Source organism: Melospiza melodia, chromosome 4, assembly GCF_035770615.1.
Source record: "Melospiza melodia melodia isolate bMelMel2 chromosome 4, bMelMel2.pri, whole genome shotgun sequence".
NCBI lineage: Eukaryota > Metazoa > Chordata > Aves > Passeriformes > Passerellidae > Melospiza > Melospiza melodia.
Genome location: NC_086197.1, coordinates 57,789,679 through 57,812,520, shown reverse-complemented (window position 1 = coordinate 57,812,520; position 22,842 = coordinate 57,789,679). Strand labels below are relative to the sequence as shown.

The 22,842-nt window shown below is 40.6% G+C and overlaps 1 protein-coding gene across 2 annotated transcripts; it reads left to right on the top strand.

Moving 5' to 3' along the window:
* The first annotated feature begins 71 nt into the window (after window positions 1-71).
* GAS2L3 (growth arrest specific 2 like 3) lies at window positions 72-18,039 on the top strand. 2 transcript variants are annotated; one of them, XM_063154803.1, is made up of 12 exons: window positions 72-142; window positions 2,899-3,060; window positions 3,814-3,940; window positions 5,279-5,325; window positions 6,304-6,472; window positions 6,865-6,983; window positions 7,691-7,832; window positions 10,404-10,467; window positions 11,134-11,272; window positions 12,116-12,223; window positions 12,933-14,106; window positions 17,855-18,039. In XM_063154803.1, exons 4-12 carry the CDS (start codon window positions 5,308-5,310, stop codon window positions 17,914-17,916), a joined length of 1,995 nt encoding a protein of 664 aa, XP_063010873.1. In that variant the 5' UTR covers window positions 72-142; window positions 2,899-3,060; window positions 3,814-3,940; window positions 5,279-5,307; the 3' UTR covers window positions 17,917-18,039. The 2 variants fall into 2 exon arrangements, with proteins under 2 accessions (XP_063010873.1, XP_063010872.1); XM_063154802.1 differs by lacking the exon at window positions 17,855-18,039 and having other exon boundaries at window positions 12,933-17,396.
* Window positions 18,040-22,842: the final 4,803 nt, after the last annotated feature.

Genomic DNA, 22,842 nt, shown 5'->3' with positions numbered 1-22,842 from the left:
CGCCGATTGGCGCTTTCGAAAGGAGCGGCCGGCGCGGCGGCGCCCGCTGCGCTGTGAGGGCACGGAACAGGACAGCCCGGCCCGGCCCGGCACGGGACAGGACAGGACGGCACGGCAGAGCAAAGCACGGCGTGGCAGAGCGGTGGGTGTGACAGCAGCTCGCACTGGGGGGTGGCGGCGGCCCGGCCCCGGCCCGCGGGAGAGGTGCGGGGGGCTGAGGGGCCGGGCGGGCAGGGGGGCGCTGAGGCGGACCCCCGCTCTCCGCGGCGCCCCGGGCGCGCAGCTCCGGAGCGCCAGGGGGTCGGGAGCTGCACGGGCAGCGCTGAGAGTCCCCCGTGTCGAGGAGCCCCGGCAGAGCCCGGTGCTGGGCGGAGCCGCTCGCTGCCATCGGCCCGCGGTCACACGTCCAGCGGCAGCCGTGCATCCAGCGTCTCTGTCACGGATGTCGGAAGGGAAGTGCCTCGAAACTTACCCTGGGGAAGGGAGAGGGGAGAGTTTTTGCATAACCGCCTTCAAACCAGTATCTCCTCCCTACGCAGGCGTTTGAGGATGCAGTGCTGTTTCTGTAGGAAATTTGCCCCGGTGCTCTTGGCTAAAACACTCATTCATTTTGCTTAATAAGCCGAAAAGCGCCTGGCTCCTTTCTTTGCCCAAAAGCTGGCCGTGTTCCAGGGATGCTGTGTGTCACCTTTGGCATAGTGTCAGATCAAGACATGGGAAAAAGTACATGTATTCCTTTGGGAGCTCTAAGGCCCAACTGGCCTATGCATTTGAAATTGTACCGGGTGGATCTTTCAGAATAATACACGATTCTGTATTTAAGTCATAATTAACTACTCCTGACTGTGGCCAGCCAGCAGCCTGCTAAATGGGCACCGAAAAATGCTTTGCTGGAAGAAGTGTGGGTTAGAAATGGGAGGGAGAGAAGAACTTGCCTGTGTGTGTGAGGGAGCAGCCGGGGCGGTGTGTCTGCTGTTAACCAGCCTCTGCCCAAACTGGATGCTCCTGTGGGAAAGCAGCCGTCTGCATGTCTCCTGCGGAGATGGCGGCTGCTGAGACGAAGTGCTCCTACCCGATTTCGAGTGGGCTTCTCTGCTCTGACAGGTGTACCCGGGCCCTTTGTTGCCATTTGGTAGGGGAGAGCGTGCTCGCTGCCTCTGCTTGTGTGCGCTCCATGGACAGGCGTGGAGAGGCAATCTCTGGGGAGAAGAGTCAGCATTCCTTAATGTAAGGAGTTGGTTGCCACCTTAAAGCCCATCACCTCGGACTGACCAGTCTGGTTCTTTCTCTTTCGTGCCTCTGAGGCCTCCCCAGGGAAGCAGAGCTCCTGCTGACTCAGTAATGCAACAAAAAGGCTCTGAAATTGCTGTAGTGATGGAGCAGCACTCCGTTCAGTCTCTTGTGCCTAGCCCTTTTCTTTTGCATGTTGGTAGATGTGTCTGTAAAAAAAATCTTGGCTATCCGGTAGTATGTTTCAACAGATACTGACATGACAGCTTCTTTCACTTCGGTCTGTTTATAAACATGGGTTTTGGTAGGCACTGTCAAGACTAAGCCAGTTGCTCTGGGTTAGACTGTTATGACTACCTTTGGGTGTTGATGGAGTAGAAGATGATGTTATATATCCTAAATATAGGGTGAAGATGTGGAAGGTTTCTACCCAAGTGTTTTCTTAATGAGCCTGTTAACAGAAGGCAGTTTAATGAGCCTGTGAATCCCTTTAGGTTCCACTTAAGCTAGGTCAATGGCTGCTTCATTGATGTTTTAGCTATCTGTAGAGTTGTGGATTTTGTTTGCTTGTTTGTTTACATGTAAACTGTCCAGTCAAGTAAAATGGGATTTGGACTCGGTTCATCTTGGGCTACAGAATGGGTTGTAATTAGTGTAGCACATCCTGCTGGTTGGGGCCCACTGAGTGATCCATACATCCTGATACAGCTGATCCTAAGCAGGCTATCTCATGGAGTATCTAAGAGCGTGTGTTAGCACCCTGAAGTATTTGTGTTATATGCTTTAGTATTTGCTGACTCTGCTGTTTCTCAGAGTGTCTGGGGGCAAAGTGCTGGGCATCTCTGTGGAGAGCAGAGGCAAACTGCGGCCTCACAAGTCTGTGTGGGTCATGTCCAGGGTGTGTCTGCACCCCCTTTCCTGAGGAATGCCTGTCCCTATGCCACATGTCAATAGATAGGGATGTTTTTCTCATCTCTCTTACCTGGTGTTGATCCATAGCTCTAGTCCTTCACTGGAGGTTTGGCACTCAACCAGCTGAAAGCAATTCTTGCCTCTCCTAGTATATAATTTGTGGTTGACCACCTGTCTCCCAGTAAATCAGTGTCTCTCTATTGATCCAGCTACAAGGTGTGGCTAGGTGACAGCTCCTCTCCTTCCATCCCACGGAGCCATTGGCAGCAGAAGTACCAGCAAAAAAGAGGGGTTTTCTGAAAGTGGGGTTGATGGGGGATCTCTGTGCTTACTGAGCTTGGAACTGGGCTCGTTGCCCCCTGGTTGGGAAAAGCTCACGTTTCTGGTGTTTTCCTTGTCTAGAGGGTTGAAGCAGGGAGGGGAAAACAGGGAAGAAACAGCACCAAAAACAGTAGGAAGAAGGGGAAGAATTATTAAAATAATTGTTTCTACTGTGATGGGCTTATTCAGTTCCAAGGGACCTTGAGGGTATCAAGGTCTGCGTGGAAATGGGAATGGCACGGCCTGAAGCTGTGCGGGGGATGTGTTACAGTGTACTTTTATTCTGAGCTCCTTTCTTTCACAAACTTCAGTGTCTGAACACCAAATGCCTGTTGAATGAGAGCTGATAAAACTGGCATGTGTAGAAACTGATGCAGTCCTATCTGGAGCAGCCAAAATTCAGTATCAGATACTTAATTCATTCATTATGTACAGCTTTTTGATGCAGGGAACCCAACTGGTTTTAGAAGAAGTCAGATTTGGTTATGACTCTGCCTGGTACTGCAGTATTCACCTCACCACAGCACCTTCTGCACACTTACAGGCAGACTACTTGAAGGTGGCAGATCTGGGTCTTCTCATCCTGTGCCTCTCACAGTAAGTGATAAGGCTACATTGATCTGTATTCCCTGCAATCTCTGAGCTGAACAGTTTGGCATCTGAAAATGGGCAATTGTTACTGTATTACTTTTCAACTCAAAATTCATGTGCTGTAGCTCGCATCATCAGAGGGGGTTTTTGTTAAGTGTTTTTCAGATGCCCTGATAATAAGTGAAGCCTTTTGGCTTTCTAGGGAGCTCTGACATATGGGCTTACAAATTAACTAGTTTAAGAAGAGCAGGCCCTTGAAGTTCAAGTGCCACAATTTTCCTCAATCTCCCATTTTCCTTTTTTTTGGCAAGACTAGTTTTTGTTCGGCATGCCACAAAACTGCAGATGCTGAGCATTCCTGTGATAGCTGCAGTGTGAATATTTTGCTTTGTTCATGTTTTGAGTGCTCCCTGTGAATTAGGCTGTCCTTTGTTTTCCCTTGGCAGTTAATATGCTAGAGCTCTTGTTAGCCTATATGGAACTCCTTATTTTAATGAGACCAGCTTCTCTACTGGCTGTTCTGCTGTTGTTTTATTTATTTTTTTTTAATCAATGAAGCCTCTTATTGAGCTTCTCTTAGGACAATAGCTTTCTTATGCCAAAGGAAAACGTATTCCCCTGGACAAAGCTGTGGGAAGCATAACATGCTCATTAGTAATGCTTGGTATATACCCTTCCCTTCCCTTGTTCATTCATAGAAGGAAAAATGACATCAAGGAGAGGATGTCTCTTTTTTTTTTTTTTTTTTTCCTTCCCTAGAAATAAAAGGAAGGGGAAAGATATCACTGGAGTGTCTCTGATAAGGTCTGAGAAGTGCTAGCAGTCCTGGTACAAGGAAGTGTCTTCACCGGAAACCAAACTGGTTGCTCATTTGCCAGTCGTAGAGGTAAGTTGTTTGAAATGCCTGATATGTGTGGTCCCACGTAGTCTGTGAGGTTTAAGGCAGTGGGAAGGAGCAAGGAGGAGAAAATGACACCATTCTGCTTTCTTATGTAGGATGAAAGGTGAGAATTTTTACAAGATCTGTGTTTTCTGTGATGAGCTTTTCAGTCTTTTGTCACAGGAAGGCCACGTTGTGCAGGAGAGAAGAAGATGCCATATACATACAAATCCTAAATATCTGGGACAGGAGAGGAAAAATACTTAATTTTAAATGAAAACAAATGAGTTAAAAATGTCTGATAATGTCTGCAATCTGGTTTTCAGCTGAATCAGTAAGATGAAATTTTATTGCAGCTATTGAGTAGCAGAGCAAGTGAGTAGTTTTTAACAGGTTTCAAGACACAGATAGGAACTTTTTGACATTGTAAAATACCACTGGAAACTGATTATGGAGAAATAGCCTCTGTACACATGCATGCAGCTAACCTGGCAATGCTGCACAACTTTAGACCTGGAGCCTCCAGGGAAAGACTTAGTAATCTTTAGCCCAATGTAGAGCTTGTGCTGGATTTTCCCATGGTTGAAAGTATTGCTGGAAAATACAGTGTGGGTTTCGGGAGAGAAAGAGACTGGATTGTATCTAAAGTTCCCTTAATGTTCCTTTTGCCAGGGATTTGTACTGATAACTATGTTGCTGCAATAGTTTGCAGCATTCTGTTGAAAACTTAGTGCATGCATGCTGCCTGCAAAATCAGAATTGCAACAGAGACTTATAAAAACATTGATTGCTGTCATGTGTCTATGCTAGAACTTGATGATCTTTAAGATCCCTTCCAATGCACACCGTTCTAAGATTCTGTAAGAGGAAATCTTACTTGTCAAAATAATTTGTTTTAAGGTTTTCATGATATTCCAAGTATAATGTAAACTCAGGATACATATATCTGTCTGCACACATGTATGAGATGCACTTGTGATAACTTGGAAGGAAAAATCAGAGCCAACAGTGTTTAATCCAAGAATCGTTTCAAGTATGTGCATTACTCTTTGACAAAATAAATGTCATACAGCTCCTAAAAGTCTTGCCAACTTTAGAGCACTGTTTATGCATACAAAGTTAGTTGCTACTTTTGCTGTAATAACTGCACTTTTATCTGAGGGCAGAGAACTGAATTTGACTGAGTACTGGATCAAAACTTTAGCTACTAAGATATTTCCCTCTTTCCCCTTCCCTTCCTATTAGACACATTCTTATTTTTCCAAAACTGCACTGATGGGTTTTTCCTCAAGATTTTCATGAAAGCAGGACAGACTGTAATAAAAATCTCTTATTTTTCCTCAGGAGGAGAAACTAATGTAAAGCAGGTGACCATGCAGAATGCAGTTCAGGTAAATGCCTTTTGAAGTTTTTAAATCTTGTATACATGCATAATACTTTTTCTTTTTAATACAAAAGTTTACCCTGAAGCAGATAAAATATTATATTCCCCAGTTACCTCTGATTAAAAAAAAAAAAGTAGTTGTTTTCCCCTTTTACAAGGAACAATGTGACAAGGATAACACACTGTTATTATCAGATAGATGACCCATTCACTTCTTAGTGCTGTTAGTTAAGGTTTTGAAGTCAAAGACTGAGATTATTGAAAAATTTCCATCATGATTAAAAAGTGCCTTTTTAGTAACCTTTTATTCTGATTAATCACCTAAGTATAAATAAATGAATGCATTTTACATGCACACTGAACTGAAGGCAAATAGTTAAGAATACCAGAAAGATTCTGGTATTATTCAGTTAAAAATTATTCAGAAAAAAATCTGGAAATTTTTCTTCAAAAATTTCAGTGTGGTCCTTTTCTTGAAGTGTAAGTTACCTTTCATTTACAAGATATACAGTTCTGAAGAGAATTGCTAAGTATTTGTGTTCAAGAAATGTGTTACGTCCTTGCATGGAAACATTTCCTCTTTTAATGCTATAATTTTTAATGATTTGAGCACAAAATGCCTCTGAAACATTTGATTGAGAAATCAGTAGTAAATTATGTGATAATTTGCAGATTTCATGACTTAAAATGTTCTGAGTTTAAAAAACCCGAAGCATTTAATGCATGTTGTCTTTATTCTGTATTCGGGCAAGTATGTAATTTTGAATCCAAGGCAGTCAAGAGAAGGAATGCAGAGTGTATTGATGCAGGAGTTACTAACAAGAGCAGAACCATTTGAATGCTCTGTAGGCTTGCTATATCTGTTGAAAGGGAAGTGAACACTCTTTGAATAGTAGTTCTTCAGTCTAATTCAAAGCACAAGTTTTTGTTATCTGACTGCAAATATTGGAGCCTCCTGTCCTCAGCTTACTGGACTCCTCTGCAGGTGTGGTTTGGAGACGAGCTTCCCCTGAGTCCCCGAAGTCCCCTGACTCCGAGGCATGGGCCGGGTCTGGCAGACGTGTGCCTCTATGACCAATGGATATCTGTGAGGCACGAGGCCACTTTGGTGCCCATGCAGGAAGATCTCTCCATCTGGCTGTCTGGCTTGCTGGGTGAGCTTAAAAATAAATCACTCTCTCATGAATTTCAAAGCACTTCCAATGTTCTAGTCAGCACTGACGTGTAATGTCTATAGTACTGTTAAGAGCTGGTGTATTTGAGTTTGAATGGCTGGGAGAATTGCATTAAAATATATGCTTTGATTTCAGTTTTATTAGCTGCCACCTCTTAAGGGTTGCACAATTAATAATTCTATTTTATATTTATGAATCTTGTTAGTCTAATTGAAATCTAATTAATCTAATATTTTATTTTATTTTACTTGTATATTTCTTCTATTTTTCAGTCTTTAACACTGGAATGCTGTTTGATTTGCCTCTAAGTTCATATGAAACTTCTTTACCTTCATGGAGTAACTTTATTATTGACCTTCTTTTTCTTAAAGGAATGGAAGTCAAAGCAGAGCAACTGCTAGAAGAACTTGATAATGGGGTACTGCTTTGCCAATTGATTGATGTTCTTCAAAACACAGTTGAAAAATGTTGTAGCACAAATAACTTAAGGGTGAGTTTTGTAATGATTTTTTTAAAATACAAAGTCCTAAATCTCAAGTAGTAGTTACAGGAAAAGCAGGTGAGTGAGGCTTCCCAAAGAAGTTTTTTGTACGCTGTGTATCCAGAGACTGATTAACAACAAAGTGGCTTTATAGATGGATAAACTCATCCAATAAATTGCTTTCTTTGTTAATCACATCCTAAGGTCTTTACTAGGTTTTTGGTTTGTTCTCAGTAAAAATCTTGCCAGAGGAGGATCTAGTCCAAGTCTGTAGTTTGTTCCCCTGACGCCAGTGTGGATTGTTACTAAGATATCCACTGGCACTTGGTGCTATGTTTTATGCCAGAAAGTGATGGCTGAACTCAGGTGTATAGGTCAGCCATAAAAGTATCCAGACCTGCAGATAGGCTTCAGTGTTTCCATTGAGAGGCAATGCTTAGTTGAAATGTGAATCTCAAGCAAGTCTCTGTTACTTTGGAGTACAAAGGCTGCAGAACTAAGGACTGTTCACTCAGTGACTATTCACAATGATAAAGTAGAATGCCTTCTATATTAGTGTAGCTTTTTTCGTGGAATACACAGTGAGGTGAACATAAAATAGTTACAACTGTTTCTGTACTCTGAATTTAGGGTGTATTTTCCTTTGAAAATATGCTTTGAAATCTGTTGGCATTATTGATGTGTACAATGTACTTTTTGTTTTCTTCCCTTGCCAGAATTTTCCTATGAGAAAAGTTCCATGCAAGAAGGATGCTCCATCAGGATCTTTTTTTGCCAGAGATAATACAGCCAACTTTCTTAACTGGTGTAGAGCCATTGGAGTTGATGAGACATACCTCTTTGAATCTGAAGGCTTAGGTAGCTCTCTCTTTTTGTTAAATTTGCTTTGATCTCTGTGTGAATCACTACCTGGTCAGGGAGATGCCTTGTTACCGACTTTTGAACTTTTTCTCTTGACTCTGCATGTGTCGTGCAAGCTCTTATTTATTTTAAGGCAGTGTCCAAGTACAAGCTTTGAAATATCAGTTCAGTGACTAATATAACTTGCATGATGCTTTTGCAAACTTCTGAAAGTTACTGTGTGGGATGAAGTGGGGACTGAGAGCTGTGCAACAAAATACTGTGTTTTTCTTCAGTAAAAGGAACCACTGAGAAGCAGGAGAAAAGTGTGGTTTCACTTTCTGTGTGTGGGAAGACCACAGGGCCATGGAGTCAACTCACAATAAGATCCTTTATTTGGTATTACAGCTCATTTTTCTTGCAAAAATCCCTCAGAATAATACATTCAAGATGGTTAAATTTGGTAACAACATCAGGGCATTGTGTCTGAAGTGGCAACAGCCTGTTGGTAATTAACATTTACTTCAGGACACAACATTACTCTAAACCACTTGTATTTTCCCATTTATAAGATAGTTATAAAAATAAATATTACCAACTATGAGCATGCCTGCCCTAGTGCACAACCAGTGCTGTACAGCATCTTCTAGACTGGTACGATGGAATAAAATTTTTTTGACTGCTAGTTAAGAGGATTGTACTTTCATCACATAATAAATAAGGAAATGCTCTTCTACCAGCTATTATGTCAGTAAAAATTAATTGATACAAAACTTTCTGTGGCAAGCCAAATTCTGTTTTTTGTTGTTTGGCTTCTTTTTTTTTTTTTAGTAAGAAAAATATCTGCCTGTCAGCAGACTAGCAAAAAACTGAGAACTATCTTTGTTTTCAGTAATTGTATGAAATTGTCATAATATTTACTGTATTTTGAAATCTTTGTTCCATTAATGCTATTAATTAGCATTAGTGTTAATTAAAGGCTATTTACATACTGGCTGGACTGCCCATGCATCTCGACTGGATAAGTCATCTTTTAAAATAGTTGAGAAAACTCCATCATTTACATATTTAATTTTGATTAACTAGTGAGTGTATCTTTCTTCAGTGCCAGGAAATACAGAGTAGAACTGAGTTACAAGAATATTTTAATTTTTTTTTTTAGTTCCTTGTTTGAATTGTATTGCTTAAACATGTTAGTTCCTGTAAGTGGACAGGTAACTAGAACCTGTTTAGCTTCCCTGTGATAAGCAGACATGATTTCCTAGTGCTGTGGCTTTCACTCATTGCAAAGAAGTGTTTTGAAGTCTGTAACTCTTGACACAAGCTTGCTTTGTGGCATAAATATCTTCTGTGAGCCTTTTTGGCAGCTGAAATGAGCAGACTTGCAGCCTCCTAGATGAAACATTCTTTCCACTGATGTTTTTCATCAGTCTTTAAGCCATTCTTCATGAATGAAACAGGGGAAGGATAAGTTGACAATTGTCTTTTTCCCATCAGGGACATATAGCAGCACCTCCTGAAAAGTGTAGATGATTGGGAAGGAAATAAATCAAGAGGCTCCTGAGACAGCAGAAATTAAGAGTAGGCATTGTGGGGTGCCCTTTGACATCAAGCCAAAACAAATGTCCTGATCTTTGCTAGGGATTTATTTGGATTTCTTCCTTTTGGACTCAAGCAAATTAAAACATTTTTGTTACAGCTGGCAAATTCACACACACACATGCACATACACTAAATAAGAGATTAATTTGCTTCTAAAAGTAGCTTTGAAATTATGGCTTTGTCAACTTTCTGTTCTAGATTTACCCTTCATAATCAGATCTTTTAAAAAGCAGACTTAGAAACTGGAGTAGATGATGTAAACATCATCAGAAAATCTGACTTCATACTTGGACTATACTTTAGGAAACACTTTTAAAGCAAAGGCACTTCAAATATCAAATTGATATCAGAGGGATATTGGGTTTCATCTGTAAAGACAGAGCTGGAACTTTTGAAGCAGTGATAAGAAAAGATCTGTTGCTTACTGAACTGGTAACAGTCACCCAGATTGTTCTTTCCCAGCAGAGGTTTAAAACCACTCAGGCTGACTGGCTGTGTAGCCATCCACTTGTGAGCTGGGGCCCTTGCAGTGTATCTTCTTGTGGATAATAACCTCCAGAGTGCATGTACTTAGCTGTGTCTGTAGGCATGAGCATGAACAGATGTGTGTGTTTTCCTTTTTGTCATTTTTAAGTGCTCTTCATCTTTACGGCTGTGATATTGCATTTGGGAGTAGGGAATGGGAAGTGTTCATGTCTCTTTCTTTCCTGTTCTCATCAAGAAATGAGATTATAAAACACATTTCTCTTAGGAGGAAGAGTGTTTTCAGGAGTGCCAGGATGGGTTTAAAGATTTTATGGAATAGAAAATTAGAGTTGTAAAGCATGTAGTGCATTGTCAATGATAATGTACCTTGCCTCTGGGTAGGATGATGGGAAATTTATAGTACTGGACACGTCTTCTTCCCTTTTCTTGGCTGTACCTAATTGCATAGGCCTCCTGCAATAAATGTGAACTATAACTCCTCTTTATTCTCTTCCCTTTTAGTGTTGCACAAGGATCCAAGACAAGTGTATCTTTGTCTGCTGGAAATTGGGCGCATTGTATCCGGGTAGGTGATCCACACCTGCTCCCAACAAGAAATTGAAGGACACATCCTACTAAGTAAAAGCTAAGACAAAGTTAGGACAGTATTTGCAGCTGTCAAGTGATGTTAATTCTGTGCAAAAAGTAATGAGTAGCTTTTCTAGGACCATCGTACAATAAGAATGTTTTTTTCAAATATTTATTGGACTCTTTCCTTGGAGAGGTGCTGTACCATGCTGGTTTCTATAGCTGTGTTTAAGTTATACATTCACCCTATAGATAATGTGTACCTCTTGGAACAGCTCACTGGGCATTAAATACAATTCTAAGGGTTTCAATTTTTCAGCTTTTTGGAAGGTATCTCTTTATTATCTAAATGTAGACTTAATTTATGTCTAGTGCAGAGCTGGAAGCTTTAAGATAGTCTATCTAAATTGGATGTGACCTCAACTGTATAGTTTTGGCAGTATTTTTACTGTATCCTCTGGTAACACCAAGGCTACCTTAGGAAGGGCTTCTGCTAGAAACTCAGAGATGCTCCTTCTTTTAGATTATCAAGGCAATTACTCCTCTGATTGATTCAGATGTCCTTGTCTGTCAAGCCATTATAATTTTACAAGTTTGTTTTCATTTGTTTCTTTTTGTTTTCTTTAATAAATTAGTAATTAAACACTCTGCTTTGGTCTTTGAGGTATGGAGTTGAACCTCCTGTACTTGTAAAACTAGAGAAGGAAATTGAGCTAGAAGAAACCCTGCTGATGACCTCTGGGCCACCATCACCTCTTAGCACACCAAAGTCATGTTGTCACCATGGGGAGCTACACGAGGCAGTAAGTGCTACTTGCTTAGTGGGATATAGGCTTTAATTTAAACTCTTAGTTTTGAACTTGTATGATCTGTCTCAGTATGGACAGGCTGGTTTTCATCTAATATGTGTGAGCCTCTTCAAACAGAAGGCTATGCACCTCTTTTAATCATTTTGTTTTGTTTTGTTTTGAAAATATAACTAAAATGCTGTTCTGTATGCTTTGGAGTGCATAGAACCTACATTGATTTCCTTTCCCCTCTTCCTTTTCCTTGCTTCTTTGAGTATAAGAAATGATCTCATTCAATTTTTCTGGTGTCCATGTTCTATGACTGCAATGAATGTTGCTCTTCAATTTGATCTTCCATAAAACTTCATCAGGTGTTAAAGTAGGCTTTGATGAAAGTCTTTTGAAAGAAGATTTTAAAATCAAACCTCTGTAGCTTTACCAATTGGAAATGAATATGTATCCAGAAAAGGAAATGATTTGTACAGCTTGTAAACTGGTCCAGAGGAAATGATGAACAATTTTCCTATTCTGCTTAAAAATTCATTTATTTTAAAGGTCCTCTGTGTTGTTATGTAAAAATTCTGTTTCTGTGGGAATGTCAGCCACCAGATACACTTTCTCTGGAAACTCACTATTTCTCCTTCTTGGCAGTAGTCTCACCCTTCCAATTTGTTGCATTTCTCAGTGGCTCTTAGAGGCTGATCTTCTCTAACCCAGCATTTCTTTGGGGGCTCCTTTTCCCCTTTTTTCAGTTGTTTCCTTCTTGGATCTTCCATCTTAATAGAAGATTAACTCAATAGATGGTTAAACTTGTGCTTCTGTCAAAATACTAACAAATGCTTTCAATATAATAACTAGGTAAAACATATAGCAGAAGATCCTCCCTGCAGTTGTTCCCATCGATTTTCAATTGAATACTTGTCAGAGGGACGTTATAGGCTGGGAGATAAAATACTCTTCATACGAGTAAGTAGTTTTTAAGAATTCCAATTTATATTTATTTTGGGGAGAGCAATGCTTTTAAGTGAAATATCTCATTTTGATGGAGTTGTTTTAGAATTGCAGAATTATTTAGGTTGGGACAACTTGACATTCAATCCCTTATTCTAAATAGATGTAATTACTCCATTCTTTAGATCTTTGATCCACAAACATTGATTTTTACAACCGCACTAAACTAAGATAATGTTTCTCTGTGGTGCCTCTAAAATTTCAGTAATGACTTGCAACATAAATAAGGAAAATGCCATAGAGTATCCTGAGAATATTGCTTGTTCAAAATCTAGATTCTTGGGGTTTATAATTTGAGGGGTTGTTGAGTACTCTTGTCAGCAATCATAAGAGTTTGTGTTGCAAGGACATAATTTAAATTCAACCCATGCCCAGAACTATGCATACTAAACAAAGATTCTTACAGAATGGTTTAAAGGTCTTCTGTAAAGATGTTTCCATTATTTCCTAACACAAAATTACTACCTGTGCAGGAGAAGCTATCTAATAAAATAATTGGGAAGCAAAAACCTGGTTTATCACATAATTTCTATTTTGAAATGTTTCTCTGTAAGAAAGGAAGTGCTATTTTTAGTCAATTTCAATAGGTGGCAATGTAAGATGAAGAAAAATAAAGCAAGATAAGAATTTCTCTTGTTCTTCTGCTCCTCTTCCCCATTCTCAGATGCTACATGGCAAGCATGTGATGGTACGTGTTGGTGGAGGCTGGGACACTCTTCAAGGTTTTCTGCTCAAATATGATCCATGCCGAGTGCTTCAGTTTGCAACTCTGGAACAAAAAATCCTGGCATTTCAGAAAGGGGTCACCAGTGACAGTGTCCCCAGCTTGTCAGCTAGAAATCAGGAGCCTCCTCTTATGAATCCAATGTCAGCTGTCAATATGTTTCAAAAGCAGCCATCAAAACCTCCTGCTCCTGTTTTAGGTCTTGGAGCCAGTGCCAAGAAGGCTTTAGCTAAACGCCCTCAGTCCCCTGCCCTGGCATCACCCAGAGTGACCCCATCTTCCACCGCCAAGTCATCCACAGTCAGGTCCAAATTACAAGGGTCCTCAGCAGCAGGCGTGCAGTCTCCTTTCAAACCTGGCACCTCAAAGAAACTGGGGTCTCCTGCATGCAACTCACCAGCTTCTGCTCCTTCACAGCCTGGAAGCAAAAGTTCTTCGCGTGCAGGAGCAACTCCTGCTCCCTCTGAAATGTTGCGCAAACGTATTCGATCCCCCAATGCTACCAAGGGGAAATTTGCCCTGCCTCAGGGCTCCCCAGCACCAGCACATCGTGCCCCCTCACCCTCTAAAAAACAGCCATCTCTCTTGTCTGGGACAGCTGGAACAACCACTTCAAAGCAGAAGTGTGTCCCTGCTAAATGCAGACCTGTATCTGTCACTAAAACCAAGGTGAATTCAGCTGCTCCCAGGGCTGCTCGGCCGCCGGTTACAAATCTGCGCACTGTTGCCAAGTTTGCACATTCCCAGCAACTCCTTGCAAAACCTCCTGAAAACGATATTCAGATCTCAGATGCTGGGTCTCAGCATCCTCTGAGAGCCCCACAAACAACTTCTCACCTGGCAAGAAACTTGAAAACTGCTTCTGAGCTAAAACTTTCCGCTTCTGCACCTTCCCTTGCTGTTAGCAAAACATCAAAGTCACCGCCTCCGTTGTTACCTACAAGCAAAAATGTGTCATCAGCTGGCAGCAAGCAGCCAAATGCCAGTAATCCCCCTCAGGTTGGAGCCTCTTTATCCAAACCTGCTGAACGCACACCTTTGTCTGTTGTACGGCTTCCTCAAACTTCAGCCAAAGCAGCAGTGACCAAAAAGCCAGCACAGCCTTCCACAAAAGGTCAGCATTCAACCAAAAACTTGCAAACAAACAAAAGCTTGGTCCCAGCAGCCAAGAAGCCACTTCCAAAGGAACAGACATGTAAGAAAGGAGCACCTGGTGCATCAAAAGTTCCTCTTACGAAGAGCGGGCAAGATGATCACTATTTTGTTATGACAGGGACTAAAAAGCCCAGAAAGTAAACTAATTTGTTACTTTCTGTGGAAGTCCCTGTCTTGTTCAAAAGGGCATCTTGTGACTGCTACACTGAGGTCAAGGAAAAAAGCTAATAACACTACATTTAATATGAAATATTAGGTATAACATGCCTTTTGCTGCCTAACTTACTGTAAGAACTGTGTTTATTTTGCGGTTTAGAAACTTCTATTTGGATATGTTTAGAAGTGAGCTTACTTGCTGTGTGGCACTGTGGAACGGCAAATATCCTTGATCTGCTGCAAAAAAGTGTGGGAGAGGAAAGGGGAATTAAAGCTGAAGCTTTTGCAGCAGAACTCTGGTGGTTCTGATACATCTGCATTGAGGTGTGTGGCAAGTAACAGAGCTGTGCACAAGCTGTAAAATGTCTAATACCTCAAACAAAAATGTGGGTTTGGTTCACTGGTATCCCTGAATCCAGTCTGGGTCACATGTTTTAGAAAGAGAAGAATTTTCTAGTCCTATTTAGATTTGACAGATGCTGTTATGAGTGTTCACTGTGTCCCCCCATATGCCTTAAAGTGGATTCAGCACACTTGGAAGTGGAGCTTGGTTTGGTTTAAATTGGACACCAATTATCATGGCCTTGATTGCTCACTTTCATTGTGCCTTAGCCTCTCAAGTTCAGAAGAGAACTCTCCAATGAGCAATGCTACCTTTAAAACCCTGGGCAGATAACCTTGCTTAGTCCATATTCAAATCTGACTAGCTTTCTTAGAAAGCTCTTGCTGCATGGAGGGATGTTTCTGAGTTCTAGGGAAGACACTTGCCCCTGGGCTGGAGCCCCACGTCAGCTCCTACTCCTGGGTTGGAGCCCCAAAACAGCTCCTGCTGCAGCAACACTGAGCTGCAAGCACTGACCTGTTCTAGCAGAGCTTTACTGCTCTGCACGAGTGGCCTTTGCATGTAAGACTGAATTGCCAAATACTTTTCTCAGTGCTACGGGTTAATTTTTGTTGGCGCTCTAGTCTGCAGGGGCCTTTCTTGTTTTGTTTGTGGACACCTCTTTCCTGGCTCTCCTCTATCACTCTGGAGGTGAGAAATAGTTTCCCAAAGAGGAATATAGCCTGCATTTGCCTTTAAACATCTTAAAGTGCCAGAAAGCTATGCACTGTTTACACTCGGCTCCTGAAGTCTTTCAGTGAGTTAAACATCCGTGGTGCTCAACACCTTTACCCTTGGGGAGTGAGCTTCATGGTAGATTGAGAACTACTGTCTTTGGGAGTAGTGCTGTTTGGGTTATTTTGGGGTTAATGAACACTTGTCCCTCCAGACTCTGAGGAGCTCTGAAGGTCTTTGAAGACACATTGGTGGTTTCCACAGACCATCACTTCTGCCCTCCATTCCCAGTCTATTTATGGGCAGGAGTGGATATCACTGCCATAAAGGCTCCTGCATGGTGGAGCTGGGAAGTCTTTTTAAAAGGAGAACAGTTCCGTGTAATATATAGTTTCTGTTGTTAAGGGGCTTTATTTGAGTTGGTTTGTTGTTTTTTTTTTTTCCTGGAACTAGAGTAAGCAAACATCATAAACTGAGTTCTCATGCAATGTGGCAGAATCATAGAGCTGCTTTTCTGAGCACCTTGTTAGCTTATTTTATTTATTTTATGATTCTATTTATGTGTATCTACTGTACAATACTGCTCACAACCCGCTGGGAGTAAGCAGTAGATGCCAGTATCCAAACTGTAGGAGGAAAAGAGATCTGTTTTGATAACATGGACACAAGTCCCACAGGGTCCCATACAAAGTTGTGTGTTTGGGGAAGGCCTTGGGCTTGCTTGTTTTAAATGTACGCTGGTCAAAGCCACTGCTACAGGGTTAGGCAGAGCATTAACTATAGTGGTTTCCTGTCAGGTTTGATGAATCTGGCACATGGCTTCATGTGCTGAAAGCATTTTACAGTAGATGACTTGCTTTTTATTTTTGGGCTTCCAAATGGTGAGTTACATGCGATATATCTCATGCAGATTAGCTGACTTCTTGGGGTTTTCTTTCTGTAATGGGTCTGAAAGAGATGGAGTTAACTTTCTTCACAGCATCCCCTATGGGGCTGTGTGTTAGATTAAAACCTAAGCCCACGTTGATAACATGTGCTGTTGTTTGGGCTGTTGCTGAACAACCCTTCCAGGGTCAAGTCTTTCTTTTTCCTGCTCTGACCCCCACAGCAGGAGGCAGGAGATTGAGAGTGACATGGCTGGGAACTGGCCAACCTGAACTGGCCAAAGGGCTATTCCATATCATAAAGCATCACCTCAACAATAAAAAGAAGGAAGAGGTAGAGAAAGAAGGGCGTGCAGGTTGTGTGGCTTCTAAGGTGGTTGTTTGCCAGCTGGCTGGGCATGGGAGTAGTGAAGGATTGCCTTTGCATCACTTGGTGGTTTACTTTTCAAATCTTTTCTTCATTCATTAAACTCTTTATCCCAGCCAGTGAGTTTTGCTTTTGCTGCTCCACTCTCCTTATCTTGCAGGGGGTGGAGGAGAGATAAGGAGAGTGAGGGGTGTGCACAGGTACTTGGCTTCTGAGTGGGGTCAACCCACAGCGCCTTTTAAACCATTTACAAAATTCTTAGCATCAATTTAAACACTGAGGGTCTTGGATCATGGTGTCAGGCAAATTCTGCCTTTCTGAACTATAGAGAAAATGAAGCAAATGGCTTTGTCTTTGTCATATATAATATCATGTAATAAACTGAATTTTAAAGTTCAAAATTGAAATAAAAATGCATAAACTGTTACAGTTGAAACCTTAATAAGCTAATCTAAAGTTACACATGGGTAGACTTGTTAGGTTTTATTATAAAATTAATGTATTTGAGTGGGATCCAACTTCTGTGGAAATTGTTGTCGCCAGCTGCATAGTCATGTAACATGAGGTGAGCCAAGAATAGTGTAACAAAGTACCTCCTAATGGAAATGGATACTATTTTTACAATGATTGTTGCCAAATAGCAAGTCTAATCTTCAGTTTATATTACCTTTTATGAGGGAAAGATAATTTGGAGCGATAATCTGACTGAATTCTCCATGTGATATCAATGTCCTCTGTATGAGTACTTATTTAAAATAAACATATACTGCACCTTTTTATATGCACACGTGTTTCTTCTCCTGACATCTTTTTGCAGGGAGGGAAAAAGAATGCATTTCAGAAGGCTCATGTTTTCCCTCTGCCACCACATAAATAGTAGATTCCATCTCTGGCATAAATAGCTGAGTCTAATCCATTGCTTTCTTTGGAGTTCAAGACATTTTTACTCTGACCCTGTTGTCAGTGTGACTAATTGGGGGAAGGGGCATCCTCATCTAGGAATGAGCCTAAGTAGTTTCAGATATACCAAATAGTTGTGTTTGCAGCTCTACTTGAAATATAAAGCATCTGTACCATATTTTCCCTGCTTATATCTTGTCAACAGAACCTCTCTCTGTCTGTTTCCATTAATGACAGAAATTTAATTAGTTTTGTTGGGTGGAGAATTGGGTGTTCTCACTGGAACCACCTAATTAACTTTTTTCCCCTTTCCCTATTCTATTGTTTTTAAACTTTTTTAAAGCCTGCCTTTGCCTGCTGTTCCAAAGTGTCTTCAGTTCCTGGCAGTGTGGTGCTGGTGCCTAATCACGCAGACTGAGCCTTCCACTTCAGCTGTGTCTAGTAAGCACGTGCGAGTGGCATCTACTATAGGTGTTAGCTGCAGCTGTTTTTTTAAAGAGATGCTGTTACAGCCGGCCCATAAAATGCAAAGGCAGTCCAAGATTTTCTCAAGTAAGTATCCTAACCCTATTTTATATATCCTAGTCATATCTATCTATCTACCTGGTAAATTTCAGTTTTCCTTCTAAAACTTGAAGCACCCATAACCTTGAACATCCAACTAGGCCGCTCCTTTTCTTTTTCCCTACAGTGAAAATGAAATCTGTTAGGTTGGTGAGTTCTATGGGGTCATCTGGTGTCTTAATTTTCTAGAGACTAGTCTGACAATGTAAACCCCTTAACTTTTCTAGAAATGCACAGACAAAACTTTTCTCTTTGATTCAAATAAAACCTTTAGCTAGCAAAATCCAGATTTGGCATGAAATAAGTAATGCAAGAGACATTTAATGCTATAAGACCCTTTCATTTCATGCACATACATTCTTGAAAACTTCCTTTTCATTATTTTTTAAAAAGCCAAAATTGAAGATACTTCCTTAATAATAGTTTTGAAAAATTAAATTGTCTGAAATGTAGATAAGTTCAACACTTATACCTTTCCAACATTTTAATAAAAAATAAAGCATTAAAATATTTGAGGGGTGAGATGTGCTCACAGTTCAGATCTAGCTAGCCAGCAATCCCCATTAACTGAGAAATGAACTTTCAGGTGTGTCACCTGGTGGGAGTGCCAGCAGTGGACAACTTTCTACTTGGGGAGGGGTACTGATGTCTAAAGCAAAGCTATTATGGCATTTTGTGTGAAGTATTTTGTTCCAGATGGAAGAAAACCCTTACAGGATGGGAGCAGCTGGCCATTTCTCCAAAGAATGTAGCTAGGCAGAAAGTATTGACAGATTTGTTGTGCTAAGAGTTTTTAGAAGGTAAGATTGCAGCACAGAACTTTGATGTAAAATTGGCCTTTAGTGCTGAGTCAGAAAGTACTGTGCAAAGCTGAGGTCCTATTAAACAAAGCCAAACTTGCCTGCTTCCTCAAGCACCCTGTTAGGATATTCACTCAGGAAAAAGGGATTATATTAGTTTTGTCAAAATACTCAGACAGGGCACCTCATAAGAACCATGTTAAAGTCAGTTACATGCATTTTAACAGTGAAAGCATATACTTTACGTCTTGCATTTTAAAATAAAAGCAATTGTTGAAATTCAGGTTGAGAATCTTCTAATTTGCTGAACTTTTATTTAAGCACTATTATTATTTACTTTTCTGAAGCACTGCTGCTGTAACAAAAAGTGCCTTGTAGCAGAACCTATATTCCCAGAAGAACAGAAATAATTACTGTGATGTGTCATCCTGATGAACAATATGCTGCTTCACAGCTTTTTTTCCTTTTTGCTGAATACACTGCTCTATAGACACCTGTGAAATAAAACTAAAATAAATTGCTTTTACTGTGTACACATTGCAGCATTGACCCTTGAAGTACCGTGATGTTATTTATTGCTGCATCCAAAGAAAAGAGCAGCAGAATGAGTTTATTTAAAAATCAAACTAAATATCTTTGTCTGGATCTATAGCCCTGGAATTAAGTTCCTGTATAATACATTAGGTTTGGGAGGTTTTTCTGACTACACAATTGTATAGTCCAGATTTTAAAACACTCTTGGCTGTAGTAGGATATTTTGCTAGGTCAAATTATTTACAAAAATATCCATGAAGAAGCATTTTTGCTGATGTACATGAAAATGGCCATAAGAATGTCTGCTAGATTTAATTGTTTAATGAAAAATATTGATAAGTCTCTTTGTGATTTCCTTGTTAAAACCCCATGAGTTTCCCCAAGACTTGGGTCCTTAAGTCACTGTTCATTTACACTGGTGTGTAAAAGTGATGTATTAGGTCTGTGAAGTCAAATATTCACGGTTTAGAGAAAGCTGTAATTCAGATGGGTACGTGTGACTGTTTCACTAGCACACATGATGCACTTGGAGTACTGCGCTCAGCTCTGGGGCCTCAGCAAAAAAGGACATGGACCTGTTGGAGCCAGGCCAGAGAAGGGCCATGAAGGTGATCAGAGGGCTTGAGCACCTCTCCTATGAAGACATGCTCAGAGAGCTGGGATTGTTCAGCCTGGAGGAGAGAAGGCTCTGGGCAGAGCTCATTGCAGCCTTTCAGTACCTAAAGAGGGCCTTCAGGAAAGCTGAGGAGGTGCTTTTTATGGGGGCATGTATTGAGTGAGAGGATAAGGGGTAATGACATTAAAGAAGGTAGGTTTAGATTGGATGTTAGGAAGGAATTCTTCACTATGATGGTGGTGAGGCATGGGTTGCTCAGAGAAGTTGTGGTTCCCTCATCGGTGGAAGTGTTCAAGGCCAGGCTGGATGGAGCTTTGAGCTACTTGGTCTAATGGAAGGTGTCCCTGCCTATGACAGGAACATTGGAGCTAGATAGTCTTGAAAGTGTCTTCTAACCCAAACCATTCTCTGTTTCTATCATTTTGACACAGATGTCCATTATCAATTATGATTTCATCAGAATGCTGTTTCCCTCAGGCTGTAGAAGAGACAGTTCTGCCTGCATAGGGAGTTGTTCAGGATTGGGGATTCTCTCTGTACATCAGTGTGTGGCCCCTTGCCTTACTTTTTAGCCTGTGCTGAAGACAGTAAACCATTGTCATATGGGCATTTGCAGGATCTTATCCCAGCACCTGAATGTTTCTTGAGGCTTATCTCCTTAAAAATTGAGAAAAGTCAGGGCTGAAAGTCGCTGAGATTAAAGTATCCATTCAGTTGAGTCAATTAACTTGCACTTCAAAGTAGTTGATGTGATAGTGTGGTGATACAGGACTGAACTTTGAAATTTCAGGTGACTTGGCTTTATATCTTGGGAGTGCTTAGCAGCATTGCAAATGTGAGTAATGGGTTTAAGTCAGACACTTATAACAAGGAAGTAAAGTAGCTCTTTGTGAAACAGTGAGCTTATCTCAATTGTCTAATATCATGCAGGGAGGTAGAAAGAAAAAAGAGGACATATAAATCTTGTTCATAGAGAGAGAAATTTTTTACCTGAAGCAAGAGAAAATCATACAGCTTTCCTGTATTCTTTCAACATGTTCATCTACCTCTCCCAAGGATGCAGAACCAATCTTCAGGAATTAACAATTCGTCTCATCTTAAATGCATGTAAGGGATATGAGTTCAGGAGCTACAAGCAATTCTGACCAAATTATTTCTGTCATTTCCTAAACTTATAATATCTGCCTCTGAAATTATTTGACCATTTTGTATGTTGAAGAAGACATTCTGTAGAATGAAACTAAAATTCTCTCTGTTCTGGACCACACTGTAAGTATTGTTGGACAAAATGAATGGCACAGGTCCATTTCAATTTAGCTATTCTGCTCCATGTCACCGCACACGTTCTCCTGTTCAAATCAAGCAAAAATAGGTGCTTGGACTAGTGAAAGATACAGCTAGGTTCAAACAATGCTTGAGTTATTCAGCTGGGTTTGGGCTATAATCTAACAGTATAATGGCAAAGGTGGAGGGAAGAAAACAATGAAGAAAGACTAAGAAGAAATGAATGAAGAAAACAATGAAGAAAGACTGCATACAACATAGAGCTGATGCTTCACTATTTACCATTTTTTATTATTCATCTTCTTAGCCAGTCACTACCAACTTAGTTAACAAACTTCTTGTGAACATTCTAATGGAAATGGGTGCCTGGAGAACTGTAATTTGTGAGAGAGTGTTGCTCTTGCTGTGACTGAATAAAAAGACATGGTGATTGATTTTCCAATAATTTGATTGAGAGGGTTTTATAAAGATTTAAAATAAGCACATAAGCTTAATTTAGGTCTTTTACTTTCTACTGCTTTCCCCTCCCTCAATAAGGAAATTATATTAAGCAGTCATGAAGTTGTACCTTCAGTCTCAAAAACCTGTGCTGAAGTTTCTACAACAGCACTGTTCAGGCCTTGCCTTCTCCCTCTGCATCCCCAGATCTCCAGTCACAACCTACAACCACCACATAATGGGGCAGGCAGCATTGTCTCATTTGGAAGATTAAAAATCTGTATCTATCTCCAAAAAATAAAGAAAATTTTGAACAAGAACAACCTGGTGACTAGGTGACTGCCAGTGGATTGGATGACAGGATATTGCATTTGGAGCGCTGGATGTTTCAGTTAGATCTCTCTGAAGCAAAGATTGCAAGGTGAGCTCACTCTTGTTCTCAGCTCAGCTTTTTGCTTCTCTGCAAATGCTCTTCTTGGGAAATTCTCATCACCAAATGTTCTAGCAGAAAATGAATTATGGTCGTGTTTGGCTTAGTTTGCCTTTCCCTTGACACACAGATATACACAGAGGAGTTTTTTAAAACCAAATTAGAAATGTGTGTTTTGAAAAATACTGCAGTGTCTTTAAAAACAATGAAGTGGTATTGTGACAATAAAGCATTTGGTTTTAGCTGAACAAGTACTGCTGTCTATAAAATCTGATTCTGCATAGACTAATAAAAATTCAAGGGCACGTGCTGTTACATTGCAGTCTATAAAGTATAAGACAAACATGAGATGTAGTGATGTCTTTCAAAGCCAAGTGAGCTCAGTGTTTTAAGAGGAGCTGGGTATGTAGTGGTGTTTTGAGAGGCTCTTTGGAAGGAAGCAAGGCTCAGGCTTTCTGTCTGCATGCTTTATTCCTATGCAGCAGGAATTCTCAAGATCTACTCAGGACAATGGCATCCTTAAGCTAACCTCAAGCCCAAGAAGTTGCAAAAATGTACCTTAATGAGCAACCTAATAAAATGCAGTAAAAACCTGTGCTTGCCGTTCACTTCAACAAGTGAAATTCAATAATAGCAAATGGGAGTTTGTTAAATTGAAAGCAACT